Source organism: Pygoscelis adeliae, unplaced genomic scaffold (assembly GCF_000699105.1).
Source record: "Pygoscelis adeliae isolate BGI_AS28 unplaced genomic scaffold, ASM69910v1 Scaffold16, whole genome shotgun sequence".
Lineage (NCBI taxonomy): Eukaryota > Metazoa > Chordata > Aves > Sphenisciformes > Spheniscidae > Pygoscelis > Pygoscelis adeliae.
This window is the reverse complement of record NW_008825162.1, coordinates 1,897,808-1,923,727: the sequence shown is the minus strand read 5'-3', so window position 1 is coordinate 1,923,727 and position 25,920 is coordinate 1,897,808. Positions and strand designations below refer to the sequence as shown.

The window sequence follows — 25,920 nt, the reverse complement described above, 5'->3', positions numbered from 1 at the left end:
TGTTGCTTCATACCAAAGGCGAAGTCTCTTTCAAATAGTATAAGCAAAAAAAAAAGATCTTGGTAATCTGTTCTTCAGGGTATGTACTAAATGGTATGTGTGTAATTTTTTTCTGGTATAATTTGTTTATTTAACTGTGTATTTTAATTATTGAGGCTTGAATACAACAATGTGTGAGCAGTGTTTATGTACATATAAAACAATCAGGTAATACTACTATTGCAAATACTTCTCCTACATATCCACCTAATTTCAATGTCATGAGCCATCCCATTGAAGTTAGTGGGATTTCTCACAGCCCTAGAATTAAACATGCTTCTATCTGTCATAAACCTGAGCCACACAAACAATACACATGCACTTTCCATACAGAGACACATCAGCTTGATTGATGGTGGAGTTAATGTAACTTTGCCCTGGGCAGATGAGGGGCTTTATCATAGCAAGCATTATTCTTATTCTTAAGGCAGCATTTTGCAAAAAAAGACAGAAAAGCCCCCCAAAACTTAAGCTTGCTTCAATAAAAACAGGATTGGAATTTATATATATCAGAGTGTGCGTGTATGCATGCACATATGTAAAAATGATACTTTGCCTAACCAAATATACATATAAATGTATATAATTTTAAAGGACTAATTTCTTACTTAAACACTAACTCTGTCAGTTGCATGCCTGTGTCATGCAGCAGCATTAAACAAGCAGTGGTTCTGTTTTTCTGAAAGTCTTTCAAAACCACACAATAAATGAAGTGTGCCCATCGACTTTATTTCTAAAACTTTGGGCCCAGTTAGTAAATAGTGTTTTGCCAGCATGCTGGGTGTTTGGCTTCGATGGGCCAGTGATGAAAATTTTACACTGGCACACACCATATTTTATTAAACCACGTCACCCAAAAAACAAATAAAGCAACATTTTGCCTCCCCTGCATTAAACAAGGATACAGGAAATATACCATAAGTGATATTAGCACTGCTAGAAATGTGCAAAAGCAGAGCAGCTGTACCATGCAAAGCATGCAGAGATAAGAGGAAAAAAAGTACTGAAGCACCAGAGGGATACACGCATTTGTTAAAAGAGATTCTCTAAGCATACTAACCTGCTGGTTCTAATGAATTTTCTACTTTGTCGTTAACATCGAAAACACGATCATGAACACCTATAGTTTTCATACAGCTGTCTATAACAAAAATAGAGATAACAGCCAAATATGTTAGTGAGACACCCTTAAACTCCCCATTTTCCTTTTTTTCTCTTTTTTCTCTCTATTTACTATATATAATTAAGCATATTTATATTTTAAAGTCTGTGGCACTTGTCCAAATGCCACTACAGTCTTCCATTTGTACAACAGTTTAAGAAACAACAAGTTAGCAACTGCCATGTAATTAAAACAAAGCTTTATGAAAAATGGTAAGAAAATACAATGAAAATCATAACACAAATGTTGCTGTACAGAACAGATACACAAGATTTAACAGTAAAAAAAAAGAATTACTACTGTTTACTAGACCACACAGGAAAGCATGCGCTACAAAGCCACCCTCGAAAGCTTAATCTGAAGAACTTACTTGCTGGTCGCACAAAGACCTTAAGCTTTAGACAGGATCTCCTTCCATTATCTGGGATCGCAGAAGCTGTAAATGGGGAAGAAGGAAAGACAAGTGGAAGAGTAAGAGAGTGAAAATGCAAATAATCTTTTGTGCTAAAATAAAATATCCTTTATCTTCTCTTCATCTGAAGGGCTGGACACATTTCAGCCTCTGCATGTAAGGACTTCAAGTGCACAAAGTAGCCTGATTATGCAAAAGCAGGGAAAGAACTGCAGATTTTATTCTAATCCTGTTTTTGATTATTTTACATATAAGAAGTGAAGCACATGGTATTTTCGATGGTTTGTTATCTCCTTTCAGCTTTCCACACCTTTTTCTCAAGAGGTTGTTTAATATGGTTTCCGCTGTAATGCAGGTGAGTACTCTGAAAAATTACACTTCAGAATAATTAAGATCATTTAGAGAAAAGTTAGTCTTGAAACACTAGGCCATAGGCTTCAGCAACACAAAAAGGGATGAAAAAACAAAATGACACTGAAGGTGACAATGCTAAAAATAGGACTATGTATATACTCCCACAAAAGCAGAAATACACACCATTAAATTCTACAGCAAAGTCAGCCTCCATATGCGCCAATACATCTGCCTGTGTTGAGAAAATACTTACCTTGCTTCAGTCAAAACATGAGTCCCCATGTTATATAACTAACAAACCAAAACCAGCTTATTCCTTCTTTCTGCCCTCTCTCATAATTTCCCATTCAAAGTATTTCATTTTAAGAGTACTTACTGAATTAGGAGAAAAAGAATAAATGGAAATAACATGTCTAGCACTAATGCAAAAGATCATACATCTAAGACTAGTGTCAGCACCAACTTATTTCCAAGGAACAAGTGCTGCTGTGAAAACTTCCTTTCTAGAGCTGTGCTTGCCTCAAAATACATGATCATAGGGAAATACGCCTGCCTGTCACCACAGACTGGACTCCTTAGTGTATTGCCTGCCAATCTGAACAAATCGGTAACTTTCATCAATGTCTGCAATTTTGAAATTGTACAGTGGCCTGCAGTTCAACATGCACACTGGCAACCAAGGAACTTGACTTGGGCATGCAGATTTTCACTTGTGAAAGACCATTTGCATACACATTTTTTCACCCTTGCAAAAACCCTCAAAAGCTATAGCTGAAAAATATTGCCTGAAGCACTGCAAAATAATTTTTATTTCATTGTATAGTCTCCCCCATCATTCAAAAAGCTATGTATTAGGGCAGAACAAGTTGCTTTTTGCAGAAAATTACAACTATTGGAAGCTGTCTTGATTTAAAAAAGATGATTGGGCTGGCAAGATGTTAGTTTGTTCTGTTTATCACTGTTTCATCCATTTTTATTAATTCTGTCCCTAATTGTGACAAATAAAATGATTTATACACAGGCATATGAATGCACACTCTTTGTCTTCATGCTAAGCTCTCACTTGAAGGGCTCCTCAACTAACTTGAAATAAATTCCCTTAGTCTCTGATGATGTGTTTCCAAGGCAGGCATCAGCTTTTTCCTAGAACAACTTACCAAGAAGAACTAGCATATTCAGTACAAACACAAAAAAGGAGCAAAGTAAAGAGTCCAATACAGCTAATGCTGTGGTTCTGCACCTGTTGGCAAGTGCTTGAAAAATTGTTTCCCTCTTTTAATCAAAAGACAAAAGTGTGTAGAAATGATGCTCCCCCCTTCACAATGACAAGCAGTTAAGAAGTGTTAACAGCTGGCTTTGCTAGAGGCTTTTACTAAATCAAAGTCAGAAAAACTCCCTCTACTGACATTTACAGTAACTGTTGTGTTATTTAGGGCACAATATGTGCACTCTGTGGTTATATTCAGGAAATTGTGTCCTTTTTGTGGCCCTCACTGAATATACACAACTGGCTAAATGCTTTGCTCAGACCAAATGGGCAGTTGTAGATTTCTCAAAGTATAAGAATCCTATAGTCATTACCACATTGCTAGCATAAAGGTGGCAATAACATTTCCAACATTAGCCAAAATAGAGTCCCTACAGTAATTTTATCACTAATGGATTTTTCCTGCTCGGAAATTATTTCAGAAGTGCACCATGACACACATTTATTTAAAGGCAAGTTTTAGCTTTGATGCTTACATGCTGTTATTTATGTCCATAAAATAAGCACATGTTGCTCACTGCTGTTTATTAGAGAACTCTGTTAGTCAGTGACTAACTAGGATATCACTGACTAGCTAGGATAGCCAGGAGCTAATGATGTTCTATTTGGAAAAACAGAAAACGAATGCTTTGCACATATAAAGTTTATATGTGTACATAATATTTGCACACACTTAAGAGCAAACAACAGCTAGTGATTGGCCATGTTCTTTGGAAGAAAAATATTAAAATCCTTTCCCTGCTTAAATCTTTTTCCACCAGTCCTCACATGGGTTTGCAACTATAGACTATATCATGAACTGCAGTCCTATTGCAACCATAGCAGCTGCATTTAAATCATCATCCCAGAAACTGACGCAGTTTTAGCAACTAAAGTTTAGTGCTTTTTCCCTTCCCAGGGAAATTATATACTGTCAATATTTGCAGTAAACCCAGAAGATTCCTCTTTAATCAGTGTTTTACTCCTTCAGAAGGAATAATAATGAATTAAAAAAAAATAATCAAGTGACATATTGTTCTGCTCTCACATCTGCCTCAACAACCAAGACTAAGGTGATGAAGGGATACACTGCAACCTCTTTGGCCTTCCTGAGAAACTAAGAACTGTTTGCCAAGCTGGATGACTGCAATCAATTTTTTTTTTTTCTTCCTTTCTTCTTCTCCCTCCCTCTCCATTCTCCTTTTCATCTGAAAAGAAAAAACACAGACCAGTTGCAGTTTTTGCCTTAAGACCAGGTGTATCACCCACAGGGAAGAGTCAGGTTGGTTCATATCATCTGTCCTCCTCCTCACACACATTGCAGTAAATTTGTCAGTATTGTTCTGTTCTCTTCTGTCTTCTTTATTTTGCAGTATTTTTACCAGTATCCTAATGAAAACACGGCCTGTTGAATTAAGAAGTCCAGGATATGATGGCAACAGCTGGGATTTTTTTTTTCCCCTCTTTCAGCAACAAGCTTAAGATATTTTTTCTCTGAATGTTAGGCACAGCACACTTGCCCTCTACTATGGAAAGCCGAGTCCTCATTAAATCTGGAGTTTTTTTGTAAGTTAATGCCTCAAAGCTTGAACTCAAGTTGAAGTTTGAAGTCCTATTCTTCTACATGAAAGTAGCTTAAATGACAAATGCTTTTTGAAGAGGACAAAACGCCATATCAGGGTGACATGGTTGACAGCATTTGACTAACAGCTACAAAGAAACACCAAATGACCAAAGCAACACAGTAGAGAGGATAAACAGCACATTTTAAGATTTACTAAGAAGAATAAATGCTAAATATACTTTTTCAGGAGCGGAAATAATGCTGCAGCTAGGACCTAACAAAAGCTGAGGCTTACATGAAAGATTCTGGGATTAGTCTGAACCAAAAATCTCTGATCAAACTGACTGCAACTGGAAAAATTCAAATCTTGACTTCAGGACCTAAGGGTAAGAAAGAGCAAAGCATTAGCAGAAGAAAGTTGAGTGGTTTTAAGGTGTTTTACTTTCCAGGAAAGGCAGATTTCCAACGCAGCAGAGTCTGGCAAACTCCCTGACAGCCTCTTGCACACTTGCAAGGCAGTACTCTGTTTGCTGTACTCTGGAAAGGAGAAAGAGAACTGCTCTTTGTCAGCTGGGATCTATTAAAGTTGCTTCCCAGGTAAACTATTGCTGTTGTCGCTACATTCCACTGAAATTAGCTATAGTATAAGAAAAGATGTCCTTTCTAGGTGGTACAAAAAGAAATTTCATTCTCCTTTCTGCACAAAACTAGGTTAGCCCCTAAGGCTTTGGTATAAGGCTTTTCTATTCGCCCGTTTTAAAGGTGATATTAGCTATAAAATAGAGGCCAGTTCTGAGAGCAGGAAGCCTCTGATGCTAATGAAATCTGTCCCAAGCAACACTTTCCATTTCAAAAGCTGAAATTCCCAAGGAAAAAAAAAGGCAATTGAAACCTTGCTGCACAACAAAAAGAAACCTTTGTAAAAAAGTTCCCTTATAAGGAGCAAAAGAGGTTATATCCTCTTTTTTCCATGAATGATATTAGAATAGAAAAGGTCTGACTGGTTTAGTTTGTGTCAGGAGGAATCACAATGAAAAACAGAAGAGGAACTCTGCAGTGTTGCTAGTTCTTATATTTCGTTACAATTCCTATGATACTTCACTCCTCCCCTGCCCTGCATCACCTTTATGAGTAACTTCATGACAATCTCCTGGGTCTCTCCATGTTTTAGACTTCATGGTTAAACAAAGACTTGGGGTTACAAGAAGTGCACACTAAAATCCCTCCGAAATCACAAGATATATGAAAACATATCAATGATTATAAAAATAACTGGTTTGGCCTCTTCATTTTTTTTTTAAATAGGAAAATTCCATGATACAAAAGACATTCAAGTCATGATCTCTGTATTCTTGAGATGAAAATTCCATTAGTTGAACTAGAAAAAAAAACTATGCAATGAACTACTGCACATAGGACTAGATCCAAGCTGGATCCAAAAATGGTCCATAAAGACAAATTAGATGAGAAAATTTCTCTTCTCTGAACCAGTTCTGGCTACCACTTTTATACCCTGTAAGGAAGGGAAAGACAGTGAAGAAAATTATTCCCTCCTCATTTAGAGCCAAACCATAAATATTTCAGTATTTGCTAGCTATATTTAAATATTGAAAAAAAAAATTCCAGCTGCCTTCATCCCACTCCTAAGCATTTCTCTGCTAGAAAACACATAGTACATTATTAATACATTAGATATAAATAACAGGTTAGGTCATTCCTCAGCCTGATAAGACTTAGCAGAGTTATTCAATGACTGCAGGAAGCCACAGATAGAGAACAGAAAGTAACAGAAAACAGTCTGGGTTTTTTTCCCCAACAGTTTTGCAGTTGAATTTACTGTGTTAAGTCCCAAAAACTCCTTAAAGGAGCCATCAAGATATGGCCCAATCAACCTACAAAGTAAGCTAATTAAAAAGTAAATGTACAAAAAAGAAAAGGTATTAAAATTTCAAAAGTAACTTGGTTATCAGGACATGCTAGTCATGTGACAAAAGCTGTAATTAAGTATTTCCTTTCCTGAGACAGGCAGCAGTTTGGCTGGCAACTACCTGAGGCTCAGTTTCTAACCCAAGAGCAAGTTATTAGGATGCTGCATAGAAAAAGTGTCTCAACCATCGTATTTACTGTTATTCACATGTAATCAGTGGTTTCCTCTGCTTGCCTTCTCCCTCATTCTTAGCTTTCTAACTACAGCATTGTACCTTTTCCTAAAATGCAAGTCCTGATATAGAAAAAAAAAAAAAAAAAAGAAACCATAAATGCAATTCAAATCCTCATTTAGCGCTACAAATATATTTAATATTCAAGGCACAATCCACTATGGGCCCTATTAGACAGCAAAACTGGAACTGTTCAGCGTACAAATAGCACTCCATTTATCTAAGTCACTCAGACGACACCTTTGTTTTAGAACAGGGCGACACTGGTAAAGGAGCATCCTTTCCTTACGCAGAAACCCAACGCCCCCACCATGTCTCCTCACGTGCCTGATATAACATGGTGCAGATACTCTGCAGATGATAATTCTCTTACTATTTTCTATTTCAAGTTTCTATTGCCAGTTCACTTGGAGTATTCTCTGAAGGATTATAAAGCAGTGTTCATGAAACACTGTGGTGACAAGTCTGTTCTCACTATTTTTTTTAAAACTGTGATGAATGTTTTCTTCTGCTCTCTGCTAAGATATCCAGCAAACAGGGTCTCCTTGTAGAGAAGATCTGAGAAATCACACCAAGACCTCACCTCAGTTCATTGCAGATATTCTACTACCAGCACCCTCTGTGTGTTACACAAATTCTGGCACTGATAAGTGCTTCCCAACCACAAGCACTGAAGAGAAGTATGAGTTCAGACTGGGAAGCCAATGAAGAATTAATTTTGAACTTCTTCCCAGCACACTAAATTGAGATGCCACATGCATATAACTGGAGTAAACACCCAACACGTACTGCCCAGTCAAAAGGTTTGCACATGTTAACTTCTGTAATCACCTGGAGAAACACCACAAAGGGAGAACCTGCAGCAACCCCATACACAGAACGCTGCATGTTGTAAATCAGAAACTCATGTTTACGCAGTCCTGCGACTCTCTTAGTCCTGTAAGTTACAGACAATCTCTTCAGGAGAAAATATTTATAGCTGTGATTTGCTTCTAGCCCTTTCAGGCACAATACTACTCCCATTAGTCAAATCCAATATCCAGGTAACCTTATACAACCTGCAAATCATAATTCCACCAACCTGAAGTGTTTTAGCATCCAGTATCCTGTGTCAGCTACAGAGCTTTAGAAAGTTTTATTTTTAAGAACAGTCATCTGCTTCTTTCTTTGTAAAGAAATGAGTATGTGTGAGAGCATTAAAAATGCAGTTTTCCATTATGTTTGCCACAGGCAATATTTCTCAATTTGTGCAAGTCAAAAGAAAAAATAGCCTATTAGTTGTTAGAAGAGCTGAGCCTTTTCCCTGTAGGTTTTCATGTGATTTACCATACAACACAAATGTATGCAAATTAGCCAGGTAAATGCAGAATTAGTTATTAATATTCTTCTCACAGTTTAGATTGAAAAAGTTACAAATTTGCATAAATGGTACAACTGAAAAAGTCAGCTAGAATTTAATGAATCAATAAAACACTCCTTTGTGTGCATACATGAAGTAAGACCCATATCTAAGGACAATGAAGGGGTCTTCTATTAATGAAAAAAGAAGCTACCTGAAAGGATTTACTGATCATTTTCTCCTTGTAAGTTTTAAAATAAAAAATTAAAAATAGATAAATGCTGGTCCTATGGAAATCCCAGCTTTCACCAATACTTGAGTTTAAATTAAAAAAGAGTCTTTGCATGTCTGCTCTTTCATTCCAACATACCAGCAAAAGTTTTGTTCTGGAAGTGTAAACATGACTCCATTCTGAGAAAATTAAAATATTAGATGTCCATGACTTACTCATTCTTCAGACCTAATAATTAAGCACACTTCCCCAGTAAATCGTGACTAAATTTATTTGTACCTTTGCTATTGCCCAGTCTACCATCTCTCTGCATTTAGTCATCACCAAGATGAGATCACCAAAAAAAATTACTGAGCAAGTTAAAGACTCAGAGATCTCAAGCCAACAGACAGAAAATGAATCTCATCTTGAAAACTAAGAAAAATTACCCAACAAGGAAAACAAACAAACAAACAGATGCAAGGTCACATCTGTTGATGTGCATTAAACCTATGGTTTAATACAGGCAAAAGTACTATGGATACTAGTATTTCCAAATGAAGTTTTAAAATCCACAGTATTAAAAGGGCACCTAATACAAATGCGTATTTTGCTTTACTCCTGCATGCTCAACTATATCTGCATGAAGTGAAGGTAAAAACAATCGTATCATCTTTCTGTACTCATCTCTATATGTATGTACATACCTGCCCACACACATACACAGACTTATATTCTGCACTTCATGCAAAATATAAACCACGAAGTGCACAGCAATGGAGAAAAAGACTTGATAAAAGCTGTGTGCACAACAACAAACAGATTGTAAAATACTACTTTTATTTCCCAATGTCTTATACCTAATTTGCACTGGCTTTGCACTGTGTAAAAACACTGGATTATTTTGGCCTTTCTCACAAGTGACTGTATTTCTCAGACCCCCAAAATAGCCTAGTAAATGGAAATGTCTTGCCAGACAAACGCTATTTTAGTGAGAGTTCTTGGCAGAAAGTAATACATAGTTACTGTTTCTGCATTAGCACTTAATGCTGAATTAACTGTCCCATTGCAACTGCTTGGCCAGGAAGAATCTAATTTTTGTTGCAGTTTCTAATCCATTGCAGCTTATATATCTGGTTGAAGGCTGCATGGATTGAAAGCAGGTTTCATATCAAAGTCATAGCAAATAAAATCAAATCCTGTATGGTAAGAGATGTAAACCATGGACTTCCAGTTTAATTAAGTCATTTGTCCAGTATTTCCTCTTAGCATGGTCTAGCCCTGTATCTCTCTCAGGAAGGTCCCTTACGTGCTCTAGAGGGTGATTTAATGACAAGCCTTCTCTGTTGTTGGTCTGGCTGGTGTAGTGTAGTCAGACTTTTCTAGTGGAGAACGTCAAAGCATCCCAAGGCCCAGTCGTTAAAAGCGCTGGGCAACTCCAGAGGTGAGCAGCAGCCGAGGGCTCATGTGAGGCAGACAGCATCACTTTGGATCCAGTCCAAAGGTTTATTATAGTCATACTGTTATCATCTGTCCTCCTAAGTTGCCGAGTCCAGGAGTTCAGGAAAACAAAAAATCACCACAGGGCAGCCTGTACCCTTCACACCTTCAGGAGAACAACAAAGCAAACATTTCAGCTGCAGAAAAACCCAACCCTACCTGAGCTGCTCCTCTGAACCAAGCCCTGAACCAATAAGAGAACCAAGCTCAGCTGTTCTTTTGCAAAGGTTTGTTTTTTTTTTTCATAAAAGCAAGAAGAGTTATGTTTGTTTATGAACTAGGGCAAAGCTGTCATCTAACTGCAGCCTGAGCTTCCCAGAGAATCAGTCTTGCCTCTGTGGTGTTTCTTCTCATTAAAAAACAAACAAAGCTCAGCTGGAAATAAATGAAAGGCATATCCTACTTTGAATTGACTTTTAGTTGCACGTAAGCTGCTGTGAAATATAAGGAGGTATAGATGAAGAATGGATCGTATAGTTGCTCACACATGAAATATTTGCAGGCCTTTCTCTCTATAAGAAGGTTTCTCTTTCATAAATGCAAACTGTATTACATACCACAAAATAAGGGCTAACATTTCTGCACTAGCACAATATAAATGACTGATGTCATACTTTTCTACTGCAACAAACCAACACTTATTAACTAGAATGAAATAAAAACCTCAGATCTCATTACTGTTTTCAGTGGCATTAACAAAACCAAATACAGTTATTGTACAACATTAAGACTGTATTAGAGTAAATTGCTAATAAAACAAGTTAATACTATCAAATAGAGCACTTAGAGAAAAATATATCCTCCTCATACTTTTCATAAGCACTTTTGTACTTTGATTTTCCCTTGGTATCACTAGAAATAAAATGTTTTTCTTCAAGCAGGCTATCCATTTTGCTAATTTCCATCTCTAAGAACCAGACATAAGTAAACCCTTTGAAGAGACATTATAGTCTTGTTAGTAATGACCTTCTCTTTCTGATCTTTAAAGCAACATGTTCACCCACATGGAATTTGTGGGTATTGTATCATGTTACTAAACCTCATATACTTTAATGGACTTCATATTATCCGTGTCTAGCTTTACCACCGCTGACACTATAATTAAAGCAGAGAAGCATTCCATTCTACTCCATCTTCATGGGCTTGCCACTATCTTTAAAATATTTAGAAACATTTCTAGCTTCCTACACTATGCTTGTAAATTCTGCCAGTTTATAAAAATACAGAAATAATTATAAATGTTGTATTGTGCTAGGAGTGTGACACGTAAATAGACATGAAAATCCTGAGATTTTCCTTACTTCTGCTGACTCACCTAAGCAAAGCAACAAAATATCTTGTTTATGTCTTGTGGAGGAGGAGAAGATGTAAAGGCAGGAAGAGATCTTCAAGAAGCTGCCTTAGGAACAGGGGAAATTTAGAAAAAAGCACAGACTGCGGGTTGTATTTTGTTGTTATTTAAAATGAAGGCAAACAGTGAGAATAATGCAAGTTTGAATGTGTTTTGAGTGCACATGCATGCCTAAAAGTTTGCAAACGCACTGCTTAGAGAGAATACTATTGCTCAAAAGATTTCTGAGGGGCTTTTTCTCTGGCAAAGTTCTAACAGCACCTTGGCACAGCCTTTACAAAAAAATGCCTTTATGTGTAGTCAGCTCTTGCACAGATAAATCCAAATTTGTGCAGGAAGAAAACCAGATATGAAATAGAAAAGCTAAAGTTTGTAAAACACACGATAGTCCACTGTAACTCAAGCTCAGATTCTGACAAGATAGGGTCCCAGGCCATGACTGAGTAGAGTACACAGTAACAGATGCCAGCACTATATTAATAACAGTACATCTTTATCAGGTGAATTCCCAGTTTGCTCAAGTCCTGCAGAGGGACTACTGAACCTTCAATCACTCCACCATACAAGCCAGAAATTTTTCTCCAGTCCTTAGAAGGATTTCCTCACCCTTCAATTTGTCACCTTTACCATGAAAAATTCTGGAACACATCAAGCTGAAGCTTTCTTTTTAACCAAAATTTGCCCATTGTATCAGGCGATATCAGTCTTATTTAAACTTCTAGATCCCTGCTTCCTTCTTCCACTCGTCTAGCTTGTGTTCAGTGCCACAGGTCACACTCATGCTTTGAAATCCGTATTTCAAGAAAGCCAACCTATGTGAGAATAGCCGCAGCCTCATCAAGGAGAACTGCTCACTTGTCAGGAATTTGATGTCTCACCTATGCCAGAAAAGGACTGTAGACTGTCATAACTATGACTGTGGGAAAGTCTAAAATACCCATGGTATAGCTAACCTTTCATTTTACTCTGCCACAAATTATTTCCTTCTGCGCTTTTTTTTTTTTTTTAGATTAATGTATACCACAGGATGTTTAGCCCTATGTCTAGTGATCATTCCCAGATGAACTCAAAATTAGATATATATGTGTACACTTTTCCATAACTGGGACTCAAAAGCCCTGGTGGTTTGGAAACCATTTCTTAAAAGCAATGAATACCACATCAGACTGTTGAAACACACAGGTACCTTTCGAGCTTGTCTCTTCCTGAATGCCGTAACAATTGTTCTCTCAGAACTGAAACATTTCTCCACCTCTCTTACAGAAAAGTCCCTGTTTCACACTAAGAATCTTCCCAAGCAGACTGGGGAATTTTCATCTCTATTTTCCACCCGCTACTTTCTGATCTAAGCAAGCACCTCCCTACTGCAAGCTTGCTCCTCTATTCTTTACAAGTTAACCAGTTAAGTAACCAAGTTGTGAGCAGCTTCTAATGGTGCTTCCCATGTCTATCTGAGATCATACACATGGAAAACAACATGGGACAACACAAAACCACTTACTTGAAACCTCTTTGGTTTATTGCTGACCCATATTTCACTTCAAAAGATATGGACAAAAACTCTGCCAAATTAACTTCTCTCAACTACACAGTATCCATCACTGCTCGATTTAAGTGCCTCTAACCTAATGTGGTGTCTCCACTCCTGAGTGGGTGGAGACTTCAAGCCTGGTCATACTAGAGCAACACTGCCAGTGAGGTGTACAGTCCCTATCCCACATTCTGTGATCATGAAGATCTACTTACATTTGTATCTCAGTTCCTGGCTAGTCCATATCAACAAACATCTGCACTGGATATAGTTCTGGTAGCTGTGCAGAGCTGCGTGACAGTGTGCATCAGATGCTTCTTTCCTCTTGTGTTTAAAAGAGGGTTCAGTGTACTGAGTTTCTCCAAAGAAGTCCAGATGCACTCTCATTTACCTTACTTAGGAAAAGAGTCACTTGAAATGCACGTATTTTCTCCTTGAGTTACTGCAGCAGCACATGCAGTGCTCAGAAAAACTCCCAAACAAACAAAAAACCCCAGTTTGAGATCAAATCTCTCACTTTGGGGTGGGGGGAAGCAGCAGATCTGCAAATATGGGTGTACTGTTTGATCTGGAGTCTTAAACAACAAGGGTAGCATACACTTTCATACACATCTATGAATTATGTGGTATGGTATTGTTGGCTGGAAGGCCAAAAAAACCCCGAGTATGCCTACATGGATGCTGCAGTACCAGCTAAGGTAGGCTGGGCATGCTTGCTGCTTGCCCACCCTGCTCTCACAGCTGCCTCAGGCACCAACCGTCCTGGAGCATGGAGACACATGGGGTTGAGCACAACCCAGCAGGACTTCCAGCCAGGACAATGGTAAATCTGGGTCCGTCTCGTGGCCTCTTTTGGAGACCTGCATAGCCAGAACCAATGACACAGAAGGATTCTTCTCGTTCTGTGTTCCTAGTTAATTTTTAAGATCTCTGTAAACTTCCAGTTCACCTTTTAGGGGTCACTGAATAATTTGTTCTTTAGCCAAGTAGGAGTGCTTGTGGTACACTTCTGCATTTTCCTGTTCTCCCCTTGTGAAATATCCTGCAGAGACAAGAATATTTTTTTTTCTTGGATCAAGCTGGATTATTTTTTTGTTGAAAGCCCACGAGGTGTATAATCAAAGCTGGCACTGGAGCATCCTAATTATGAAACCCAGCAAGGAACTTTCACACACATTTTGTGGACTTCAGATTTCTCATTCACAGAATCTTCTTGCTGAGAAAGTAAAGATACTGAGAAAAGTTCAGGAGACAGAAGCCAGACTGGCAGTAAATCATTTTTCACTTCTGCCTTTAATACCAAGATCAAATAAAGAAAAATTGACCCTGTATTTGTAACATGTCATTCCATTTTTGTTTGAGAAAACATCCTGAACTCCTCAGGAGGACTGACATGAGGGGGGGCGGGAGGGAGGAGATCAAGGTTTATGTTTTTGTTTTGTTTTATTCAGAAAAAACATGCATCTTGAAACAGAGCTGCAGAAAAATAGCAGGTCTGAAGCGCTATCAGTGCTAGCTGCTTTCTGCTGAGCTGAAGTGACCATTTTCAGATCCTTTCAATCTGTGGTGAAAAGATCATTACCATGCTACTCCCGGGAAGTCAGTCCTCCTGCAAGTGAGCTCCTTTGTTATGAATATGGAACAGATGGAACCAAATCTATCTGCTCCATAGGAACAAAAACACTTACAACCTAGCTCTCTCTATTAAAGACTCTACTTAGCTCCTTTATAGCACTGGCTTTCTGTGCACTGCTGTGAGGTTTTGACTTTATAGAAAAAGGCACTTCATAAAAGCAATAGTTCTTACTCTTAAACCAAAAGCAGCCTAAGAACTGCAGAAGATGAATGCAGAGTTTAACCCGCATGGTTCCTTGGGGATATGCAAATATTCAATTACTATTTTTTTTAAGCTAAAGAAAGGACTTTTTCTGAGGAGGAAAAATAGCCATATGTTGCAAAGACTGTGCATCAATGGCAGTGAAGTACATAGATGATAATATGCTACTCACTCTAATAAAGGTTGAATCTAACTATGTTATTGCAAGAAGGAACATGGATTTTATTTGTACATATGTAAGTGTGGATCAAGATGACACTTCTGCACAGAAATCTGTATCAGTCTTTCAAAAATTGACTTTTTTTGGTGGGAGACAAAACCCCCTGAGATTAGGTCCCCACCATGAATACAGAAAATATTTAATGCAACAATTTATCTCCAAATATTGCATCTTGTAGGGCCTATTTCCTAAGACTTTACCAGAAACTACATCAATATTACACCAATTAACTTTGTAAATTGAAAATATGCATAAACTGTAGCTGAAACCAATAGATTTACTTACTGACTGCTCATTTGCAGCAGAGTTAAGCAGGTACATGTAAAGTATCTGTCACTTCGCTCACTGTCAGAACAATAACGAATGTTTGTTCCTAGCCACACATGCACACAGATATGGTTTGTATCAACTTCTCACAAAAAGCCATACAACAGAAGTCAGCGGCCTCCTTTACTCACTGTTTAATATGTTAATATATTTACCGTCTGGCTGCTTTTTCAGAAGTAATTGAAAAACTGATTTCTGTGGCAGGATGCTTTGATTCTGACTAAATCAAGTCTTCAGGCAAATCTCCCCCTGCCAGCGAAGGCACAGCTTGCCTGAAGTCGTAACCTTTGTTGGCGGCGGAAGGGAACCGGCCTTGAAACAGATCATGAAGCAGATGTTTTATGCCAAATCAGAGTCTAGGGATACTGCAAATAAAACTATTCTCCTGTCTGTTCAATCATTTCAATTCCCTGCAGTGTGAAATATGAACTTGCCAACAAATGGCCGGTGCGCTATGCAGCACAGCAGGGAGAGCAAGTGCCACAGATGCACGAAGGGCTGGAAAACTCCTTCATTAGGTCTGCTTTTCAGCCCAAGCCTCAGCAGTGACATGTGGGAGCCACCTCCAATGGAAGGTGATGGTATTTGTAAAGACAAGTTTCCATCAGCTCCAATTATAGAAATTGTGTGCACCTGCTTTGGGGGAGAAGGAAGTTCATATGGCTGTATTCACAGATCACGGTCATTAGCGGCTCACGGCACAGGTGGGTTTTTAAAATGATTCTTCTTTAAAATTTTCCCACCTGAGACATGACTGCTGATAAAATACCCACCTACAGGCTCAAAAAAAAATCCCATCAGCTTAATGTCAGGGCTCTGCTGCACAACTTATGACAAAAGCCCTACAGGAAAACCCATTGTTGAGTAGTGGAACACCTTCATACCAGGAGAGGGTAAGAGCCCTGCTCCCACCACGTCTGAGGAGCATGGCAGGACTCTGGTGGCACCTGAGCAAAAGGCCAAGACAGCCCCAATGCTCCAGCTCCCGCTGTTATTGGTCTCTCCATCTAGATGTTTCCGTCTGATTAAAGCATCACCTGTATAGACACACACTTGCTCTTGATAGATAGCTGTTTAAAACACTAGTTAAATGTAAAAAGAAACCTTGTACTTTCAAGTCAGTTTTCATCCACATCAACACTGCAATGACTCTTTTAGGTGTTTCTAAGCTAACAGTTGTACTTCATGTTAAAAGGAAGGAACAGCTAACAATACTAGACTATCTTAGCCCTTGATTATGGGAGAGCAGAAATCGGGCTCAAGTTGATAAGAATATTGTATTTGCACTTAAAAACAAACAAACAAACAAACAAACAAACAAACAAAAAAGTTAAATACAAACATACCATTCAAAAGAACCTACTGACAAGCTTTCAAGATGTTTACAATCCGTACTAGAGATCACATTTTCAGAAGAACTCAGTGCTTCATGTGCAAAGCATTTTAGAAATCTGGCCAACTATTTGGATACCTAAGTGACAGCTAAGTACTTCAAAAATTATGATTCTAATTGGGAATGCTAAGCACTTCTGACATATGGCCTGTAATATGCAATCTATTTATTTTACCTACTTTTGGACTGAGATCAAGGAAGAACAGGATTGAAGATGCATATGTGCAATTTACATAGAATAAATTACATATATTGTATCTACCTCAGGCTTAGGTGGGTTGTTTTTTTCTTTTTTGAAAATTTGTGTGTTCAGATGCATTTCAGATCAGTCCCATAAAGCCTAGATAAAAGATTCCACTCAAATGTAGAGGCACCAAAATCAATGTCATTTTCACTGATGGTCAAGTCAAAAAAAGACCATGGTGATCAAATAATCTGTGTGCACGGTTGTCAGAATTTTTTTTCAGAAGTCCAGTTAAAGTGAATCAAATCAATAATTTTTAGCATTCAATGTACACAGACAGTCTCTATTTTTCAAATCTGAAGCAAAACCATCAGTGGGAAATTTAAACCTATAAATAAAAATGTGTTTTCATGAAATGGCACAGAAAAAAACTTACTGCTACTTTTAGTCTTTTCCCCCCTCCCCTCACAGAAAGCTATTATTTCAGGGTCTTCTTTTTTCAGCCTAAAATACAGTTGCTGAAGAGCTAGGGCAATTTTGTGGGACTTTCTGTTGCTGTTTTATTTGTGTGGCTTTCATTGCTGAGTTCTTTGTAGAATGTACATGTGCTTATAATTTCACCTCATATTTATAAGGGTGGAGTGCAGATTTACATGTACATATTAGCATACAGAATACTATATGCTGTGCACAAGCACTCTGTGGAACAGCACACGTCCTTGTGAAAATCCAGCTGTACTCACACAAGTACCAAAAGTGTAATTTTAATTTACATTTCCAAAGCACGATATTCCTCATCCTCATAGTCGATACAGATCCGAAAATTTTCTCTTCCTTTTCCGCCTACAACTTAGATGTGGCACCAGGTTCCCCAAGAGATTTATTTTTGGCTTAAGACTATTTTTCAGTCAAAATATTCTCTAGTTCACTAAAATGAAAAAGTCCTAGGCAGAAATATCTCTTCTCGTCTAGGTTAGCATATTAAGAAATACTCTCCCTAGACAGTCCTTTAGAAGGGCTTTTCCCAAGCTAACTCTTAATGTGCATCTTTTAGATCTGTGTAAAATCTAGAACAGATTATTGGATTTCCAAATTATCCCATAATTTGGTTAGAAGCAATGCTATTGTTTCTGATGAGGACAAGCAGCTGGTGTGGCCGAGCAGAGAGGTTCAAGGGTCTGAGAGTGCACAGCGCCCTCAAATCACCCCTCACAGCAAACACCGACTGTTACACAGAATTAGGTGCCAGGTAACTGCAAAGCTACTGGAAAAGGCAGTTTCTCCCTCAATTAAGAAGGCAGCAATAGCATGGCATGACACATAGTCTGGAGAACTCCAGTGAAAACTAACATTTTATATTTTGCATCCCAAGGATTTTGGTGGCAAACTTTCTGAAAAGTGGACATATTTCCTTAGGGAAGATGGAGAACATCTGTAGAGAATGGCTCCTTCTGCCATTTTCTTCAACAGGAGAGATTTCAGTGGGAATGTTTCTCCTCTAATGCACATCCATTACCACGTTACATACCAGGAAGAAGGGAAGGGGAACTAAGCACAGCAGGGAAGTGAAGTTAAAGAGAAGATAGTCACACCTCTACCCGGAGAAGAATTGCAAGCAGTCCCCTATCTAAACTAGGGCTGAATTTATCTTTAACCTCATTTTCATTTTGGAAAGCTTAAGCGATGTGTAGTGATAATAGCATGGTTATGCCACATCGAGGACAAGAAAGAACAACTGGTCAGCTCAGCCCATAGAGGAGAATGATAATCTAGTGAAAGTATAATACAATGCCCAGGAGGCACTCCACTGGCATTTTATATTACAAACATCTTATCTTTCAGTGGAGTTAAAATTATGTGTATTTTTAGTTTAACAATATTAGCATTTTTATAATCACCATCGCTAAAGCCTTTAACACAAAAGGATTATTTTTTAGCAAAGATTTAACCAATATGTGACTTTTTAATATTATTTTTTATATATGTATATATATATATGCACATATAAGAGCATACAATCCATACACACAGAGCTGCTAAATAAATACATGATAAATTCAGGAAAAAAGGTCAGTCAGTAGAGAAGAAAACATTGTTACAAATATTTTGTCATTTTTGAAAGGACAGTACCTCTAAGCCAACACTCGGCCTTAGGGGAAAAAAAAAGTAATAGATCCTTCACTAAAGAAATTCACTGCAAGTTTCACACACATGCTTATATTACGCCATCAATATGATCAAGTTCTCAGACTCCACTGAAATAATCAGCTGCCCCATACTAATTTTGGGGAAAGAGGGAGCACATTAACTCCGTGTCACAGGAGTTCCAAAACCTCCATGACACAGAATCACCCCTGCGGAAATCTCTTTAAGTTTGATGCTGAACAGAAGCCCTCCCTATTACGGTTTGAGTATTAGCCATAGTAAGTTTCTCAGGGGAATAACACTACCTCTACTGATTTTATCATGCCCTTTTCTTGTGAAATATTTCACTAAAAATAATTGGAACCTAATGATGCTTCAGAGGAGTCTCTACATGAGAGAAAGAAATAATAGAAAGAAGTGTTATGTTTGAGACTATGCTTTCTTTTCACGGGATCCTTAGACATCCAATGGGAACTGTGAGAGCCACCAATCAATTAATTTTCTAATCTCTCTGTAATGAGTTTTTTTCTCCTTCAACCCTTGTTTGTCTCCTTTGTAGAAAACAGCTGATTTTTCACTTCTGTTTTGATTTCCTTCATTTTATATCATCTTAAAATGCAAAAGTGGAAGAAAAAAGGGAGCTAGCCATAACAGAAAAAAATATATCTATTCTTTAATTCCTTGGAACATGGTAAGCTCAAAAAGTAGTATGCTAGGAAATTGATTTTTTCTGTCCAAAACACGTGAAAGTGTGAAGGTCATGTTGGCAGCCTGCCTTGCATTGCTGTTAAACCCTGTAATATTAATTTTGACCTCTTTCTGGTAATTTCTTCACACCCTGTACCAAGCTCATGGACTGCTCCTCCACTATGCCACAGAACTACTTGCAAAAGCACAGAATATGAAGCGGTCACCTGTACTACTTTTTCCTGGAGATTTAAATAGGGCACATGAAGCCATCTTGAGGAAAAAAAAGCATGATGTGGGCAAAGAAAGAAGAAAGCATGAAGACAAAATGAACCAAAATGTGCTAAAACAGCAGTTAGATAGACATCTCACATCTCCTATTGGAAATTTGGACTTGCCAAAAATTAAGAAATGTGGGTCTGGTTTGTTTCTTAACCTCATTCTGCTTTGTTGATTAACCTGTTTCTGCTCTTAAAATGAATTACACCATCTTGTGTCTCCACTGTATAATTTTATCAAGGAGGTGACAAATCATGCTGGCAGTGACGGTCCGTGCTGAAGTGGAATGTATAGTAAAATATAGTTTTCCTCAAATGAATTGCTGAAACCGTTAATCTTTATCTAAATGCCCATAATAACTGTTTTGTTCTCTGTGGCAGTTGGGAGAAAAAAATGTCTTCCAGAAAGCATTTTGGCAGCCAATCTGCTTGTTAATAAAACCTGGAGAAACATTTGTGATTAATATAAATTACTAATTCCACTTTTAATGCCTAAATGTGACAGTGACTAATTTACACAGTTTCGCTTGAGCTGCCACTGAGTATTTCAAGTGGGACTGCGAACAAAAAATGCTGTTGCACTGTTGTATGTTTCTAACCAAAGCTACCACAGGTGCAGCACTACAGATGAGGAACCCTATGTCTGGCAATAATTTCTAACCATACTGGCTGATTGGTCTGCTTGGGCCAGGAGGAAAGGGTCACCAGTGAAAGCTACCTAACACCCTCCTGTTCTAAGTTGGAAGTGGCACATTTTGTACAGACGTGGGAGCCAGTTACAACAAACTGTGAGGCTGTGAGGTGGCTGTTGCTTCTGCTACCTACTCGGCACCATTTTTTAGTACTACAAAGAGAGACAGCTAAACTGCTCCCAATTTAAGTTCGAAACTCGGTACTGCAGCAAAGCATGTGGGCTGGAATGTGGGCACTTTGCAGCACACCACCGAACAGCAGTCAAGGAGAAACTTCACTCCTCAGAGGCAGTCTTGTGATCGCACAGATTACTCCAGTGAGACCCAGGTAAGAGACACAGCACTGTCAATGGTGAAAAATAAATAATATCCGTATTTCAAGGCTTCAGACAACTGGTTTGACAATTAGTATCTTTGTCTTGTTACAAGCATACTTTAAATGTATTCTTACACAATTATTAATTTGCAACTCCAGTAGCATTATAATTTGCCTGCTTATAGTCGTCTTGTGAAATATAAGAAAATTTGAGAAAAGAAATTGCTAAACAATAACCTGCCCGTGTCAGTTGCTCACGTCTGAACTACACAACACTGTCATCATCCTCACTGGAACATACCTTTATTTCTGAACAAACTTTGCTTCTGCACCTCTCTCTGAGAAAGAAACACATTTTTTACCTTGCTGATGTGCCTGTGGAGTTTTGACTATGCCATTCCTCCCTTCGACTTCTTGATGATGTTTACAGAAAGGACCTAAGGAAGTCAGATCCCACCTCCATGAAGCACCAGTGGGAACTGCACACCACTCCATTCCCCTGGGGAAAAACAAGTTCATGACTTTTCTGTGCATCACCAGCCAGAAGCAGAGAGGTGTTAATACTAAGTCCTCTTCAAGAGGAGATGTTGCATTCTTTTACAGTCCCCAGGATGCTGAAGAAAGACACAACATATCTTTCAGCCTAAGGCTACTTTATTTCTACTCAAGATTTCTCAAGCAGAAATACATTCACATGTGTACAGACAGCAAGCCCTGCTGCAGCTGCTGCTAGGGATCCTGACTTCAGTCCCAATACAGGGCTCTAAGCTGAAAGATAGTGCATTCTTTAATGCCTCACAGCTGAACGTCTTCTGCAAAACCTAAAATATTAGAGAGAAGTAGTCCACATGCAGTTTTTAATGATACAGGAAGATGACCCAGTATTACTAAAAGCAGATGTGTCAAAAAACACATAAGAAGAAATCCAAGCTCGTATCTTCACAATATCTCCACCTACAACTCTTAAAATATAATGTATGTTAAACTGTTCTGGTGTATTTTTCCCTGAACACATTTTGAACGCCACTATGACTGAATTGTCAGGGCTCTTTAAATTGATTAATATACTGCCATTGTGATTATCTTTCAAATAATTAAGATCATTTCACCCCCAGAAGATCAGCAACAGCGTTATTCCCCATATCCATCATCAGGAGCCTGGTTACTTTTGTGCATAGAGGTATGGCACGAGTGAGATTCTGATACACCTTCAAGCCATTACTAATTCCCTAAAGCAGTGCTGTATCTAGGTGGCTATACCACTTGATAGTTTAAATATTAAATATCCATGATGTAAAAAGGAAGCCTGGGAGATTTTAGAGGCAGTAAAAATCTCATTTGGCCAATAATGTAGATCTGAGGATGACCTACTGCTTTCCTGAGGGAAAGTGGAAACATTTGGAAGTCTGAAAAGATTTTTCTGTAATTTTTCAGAATAAAGCACTTCTATGCATTTCTGAATACTCTGTGAAAAATCTTATTCTATGTGATTTATATTAACTTCCCAAGAATCTTGGAGATAGGAGTATTAACTGCATGTGCCATTTTGAGCCCAGAATCTTGGCCACCTTGTCTGAGTAGTACGCATTAACGGGGAATAAAAAGAAAAAGTTATTTAGAATTCTGTAACATTCTCCTATTTTACAGCCTCCTCTAATATCAGAGGGTAAGGTAGCTTAGAAACAAATTTGCTTCTTTTAAATCCAAGTATTTATGAAAATATGGAGTTGAATGTTGATTATTAACATATGAAACAAGATCATCAGCCAATTGCTTAGTATGTGGAAGCATTTTTTCATTGAGGGAGTTTGTTTTTGGTCTATTGGTTGCAGGCACGCATATATACTCAGTTGTTACCACGACACACACACACAGTATCAGCAGAGAAAGTGCTGCCTCCATGAGTTAGTCTGAGGAACAGGGAGACTAACATGCTGATGACATGGAGGCAATGAAGTACAACGCTGTTATTCCAAATGTCACTGCTACGTTATTTCCACTTCTGTTGGCATCTGCTCCATGTTACGAAACGCATACTTCCAATACAACAGCTCATTAAACAGGTTTCAGTTTGCTCAGAAATCAAATTAGAACACTGTTACAGAGTTATAAGTCCTCAGATAATTATTAATAATACTCTCCACTTCTATGAGTTCTTTCATCCAAGGAATCTACATGCTTCATCTTATTAATCTCATAACATCCCAGTGAAGTACCACGGCAAAGAGACCCACCACTGAAGTGCAGCCACCTCTGAGATGTTAAGTTGTAGCTGTTGAACATCAAAACTGATTTAAAGCAAGGAATGATGAATGGTCCATCAGGATTTAAAGGGCTGTGTGCAATTTATTCAATTGTACTTCCAGCAGAACACTGGAATTTAAATACTTTTAAGAAAGTTGCAATGGGATTTTTACAAGAATCACAAATGTTAAAAATTATAGTAATCCACAGCCACCAATACGGAACATTTAGTCACCATTTCCCTTAAGGCAGATGTGTCACATATGGCCTTATCAAGTTCCTAATGCTCCTTGCAGGTGTTTTATCCAACGTCTAACCAATCTATCTTTTTAATGTTTGCGATTTGATGATCACATAACAACATTCAATACATGCTTTATTTTCCTACAAAATGAACTGGCCTTCATCGAGCATGTTAGATGAGAAAGAAAAAAAGACACAGGAAAGAAAACCCTGTCCCTCATCCTTTCTGTCTGTGGGCACTCCCTCACTCTTCCAACGTCCAAAATCAGTACTTCAGTAGAAAGCAACACAAGTCACTGGTCTTCCTACAGGGGTGAAGACCTTACACAATATGCTCATGAGACAGCTTTCAAAGTTGCAGATATATAGTATATCCTCCCCTCTTTCATATTTGTGCTGCTATCAGGATCTTAATGGCACCTGAATTTTTGAAGCACATGAATCCAAATCATCTTCTTTCAACTTGTTATCTGAAAGACATTCATTCCCTTTGAAAAACTCAAACAATAGAGACCAGCACTTCTGTGGGTTCTCTCTTCATTTTCTTATATGGATTTCTCCCGAGTCCCAAATAATTCAACAGCTTTTAACGCTCCCTTTGAGGATTCCAAGAACACTACCAACGTCAAAATCTATTAGACACTGGCGATTGTTTCTGCTTTCTTTTTAGCAGGACCAGCACTTAATTCTTCTGATGCTTTCTAACAGAAACCAGTCCTTTAATCTACACGCTAGGCTAAGCATGAATTCCCTTTTAAAGGTCACCTTCCTTGTCTGTCTAATGTTATCACACAAAAATTTCTTTTTAAAGTACACATTTATCAAACCCTTTCAATTGCTTTGATTTCATTCAGAACATCTCGAGTGATTCTGGTAAACCAGCTATCAAAGCAGGATTCGTAGTAGAGTGGAATGTCTGAGCCCACTGCTGTCAAAGTAGCATCAGTGTTTATGCTGATCAGATCTTGATTGAAAGGTTAATGGGGGACCTGGCAATAAACAATGTTACCCCAAAAGAAAAGTGCAATTAACACACTAAAAATGTTTGTAATTCTCTCAGCATCCTTTAATAACATTCTTTAGTTAACCTCCATTTTTTAGGTTTTGGTGCAAACCAGGATGTCCAGAGAGAGAATTCCAAAAGGGATCTTCCGACCCCATGTCTTTAAAAAGCAACAAGAAAACACAAACATGAGCAGTACCTGCATTAACTAACACCTCTCGAATTGAAGACAGATGGCCTTTCTTCACTTGCTGAAAGACAAATCCAGTCTGCACTTTCAAAGCAAAATATCTGCTACTTAAGTCAACCATTTCCATGAGTAGAAACAATTTTTAACAAAAGTTTAGCCTATGGAGTAAATACAGTGACTCCACTGCCCCCAGTATAAGCCCAGTATGGCATGACAAGACTTACCATCAGCCTGCTCTACTCATTTCTCTACAGCTCGCACAATTCTCTAAAGCCCAAACTTTGACCCAAGCCAAATCTTTGACTTTGAGTCCCAGCATTGACAGATTCAAGGGGGGAAAATATCCAAACCAGGCCTTTTACAACATATAAGGTATTGATATGAGGGAAAAAAATGACCCAAATAGGGGTTTTGTTGAAAGATCTTAGAATCATAGAATAGTTTGGGTTGGAAGGGACCTCTAAAGGTCATCTAGTCCAACCCGCCTGCCGTGGGCAGGGGCATCCTCAACTGGATGTTGAGGATGCTCAACAGGTTGCTCAGAGCCTGGTCCAACTTGACCTTGAATGTTTCCAGGGATGGGGCATTCACCACCTCTCTGGGCAACCTGTGCCAGTGTTTCACCACCCTCAGTGTAAAAAATTTCTTCCTTATATCTAGTCTAAAACTAACCCCCTTTAGTTTAAAGCCATTCCCACTTGTCCTGTCGCAACAGGCCCTGCTAAAAAGTCTGCCGCCATCTTTCTTGTAAGCCCCCTTTAAGTACTGATAGGCTGCAATAAGGTCTCCCCAAAGCCTTCTCTTCTCCACGCTGAACAGCCCCAACTCTCTCAGCCTTTCTTCATAGCAGAGGGGTTCCATCCCCCTGATCATTTTTGTGGCCCTCTTCTTCTGGACCTGCTCCAACAGGTCCATGTCTTTCTTATGCTGAGGACTCCAGAGCTGGACACAGAACTCCAGGTGGGGTCTCACCAGAGCAGAGTAGAGGGGCAGAATCACCTCCCTCCACCTGCTGGCCACGCTTCTGTTGATGCAGCCCAGGGTACGATTGGCCTTCTGGGCTGTGAGCGCACATTGCTGGCTCATGTTCAGTTTTTCATCCACCAGCACCCCCAAGTCCTTCTCAGCAGGGCTGCTCTCAATCCCTTCATCCCCCAGCCTGTAGTGATACTGGGGCCTGCCCCGAACCCAGTGCAGGACCTTGCAGTTGGCCTTGTTAAACCTCATAAGGTTCACACAGGCCCACTTCTCGAGCTTGTCCAGGTCCCTCTGGCTGGCAGCCCAACCCTCTGG

General features: G+C 38.7%; 1 protein-coding gene across 1 annotated transcript in view; it reads right to left on the bottom strand.

The window, feature by feature from the left end:
* Positions 1–25,920, bottom strand: part of EFNA5 (ephrin-A5) — a 40,267-nt gene that overhangs the window by 5,237 nt on the left and 9,110 nt on the right. Inside the window, exons 3-4 of the mRNA XM_009328734.1 lie at positions 1,572–1,637; positions 1,100–1,180 (exon numbers count right to left, since the gene is read on the bottom strand). Coding sequence (XP_009327009.1) covers positions 1,100–1,180; positions 1,572–1,637 — 147 coding nt within the window. The remainder of the gene's footprint in view (positions 1–1,099; positions 1,181–1,571; positions 1,638–25,920) is intronic.